The 725-nt window shown below is 60.1% G+C and overlaps 1 protein-coding gene across 1 annotated transcript; it reads right to left on the bottom strand.

Annotated features, from left to right (window-relative positions):
* Positions 1 to 205: 205 nt before the first annotated feature.
* Positions 206 to 697, bottom strand: LOC104516160 (calponin-2-like). The gene is made up of 2 exons (XM_010160395.1): positions 551 to 697; positions 206 to 472 (listed from the first exon to the last, which is right to left on the bottom strand). Exons 1-2 carry the CDS (start codon positions 695 to 697, stop codon positions 206 to 208), a joined length of 414 nt encoding a protein of 137 aa, XP_010158697.1.
* Positions 698 to 725: the final 28 nt, after the last annotated feature.

The raw sequence follows: 725 nt of genomic DNA on the forward strand, positions 1-725 counted from the left end.
TGGGTCCGCCGGGGCTGCGGGAAACGTCTGGGCTCTTCTCTAGAAACGGGCTCTTTATTCCCTTGCTCAGAAAAATAGATTAATTTCAAAATTAAAAAAAAAAAAAAGTTTAAAAAGAGGGAATGATGAAAGTAGAGATTGGAATGTCGCTGGCAGTGGGGTCTGTACACGAGATGGTGCGAGACGGGGCTGGGCAACGTCCCGCTCAGTAGCTCTCCTCCTCCTCCCGGTAGTAGTGGTACCCGGGGGGGTCCCCGCTCTCGTCGCAGGCAGCGTTGGCCACCTCGCCCTGGCTGCCCTGCGGGCAGTATTTGGGGTCGTAGATCTGGCGGCCCAAGCCGAAGACCTGGCCGCTCTGGTTGGCACCCTGGTTGGAGCCCATCTGCAGCGACATGGAGGAGTTGTCGCACTTCTCCGTCCCCGTCTTGGCATCGTAGATGTGTCTCCTGGTGCCGGGAGCCGTCATGCCCACCTGGAAGGACAGGATGGAGCAGGGCTCGGCCGTGGTGTCCCCCCTCCGTCCCTCCCCACCGTGGGCACGGTGGCTCACCTGGCTGGCACACTTGTTGGTGCCCATCTGGAGGCTGATGGTGGAGTGGTCCATGGGCGGCAGGATCTGGTTTTTGGGGTCGTAGAGGTGCCTCCTGGTGCCGTAGGCTGTCATACCGGACTGGCTGGCGCACTTGTTGGTGCCCATCTGACAAGGGGGTCCCAGTGAGGACGCA

Source organism: Eurypyga helias, unplaced genomic scaffold, assembly GCF_000690775.1.
Source record: "Eurypyga helias isolate BGI_N326 unplaced genomic scaffold, ASM69077v1 scaffold30961, whole genome shotgun sequence".
Lineage (NCBI taxonomy): Eukaryota > Metazoa > Chordata > Aves > Eurypygiformes > Eurypygidae > Eurypyga > Eurypyga helias.

Coding starts and splice junctions, on each gene's coding strand:
- LOC104516160 (XM_010160395.1), bottom strand. CDS start 697: ATGGGCACCAACAAGTGCGCCAGCCAGTCCGGTATGACAGCCTACGGC. Junction 473..550: donor CCAACAAGTGTGCCAGCCAG/GTGAGCCACCGT, acceptor CTGTCCTTCCAG/GTGGGCATGACGGCTCCCGG.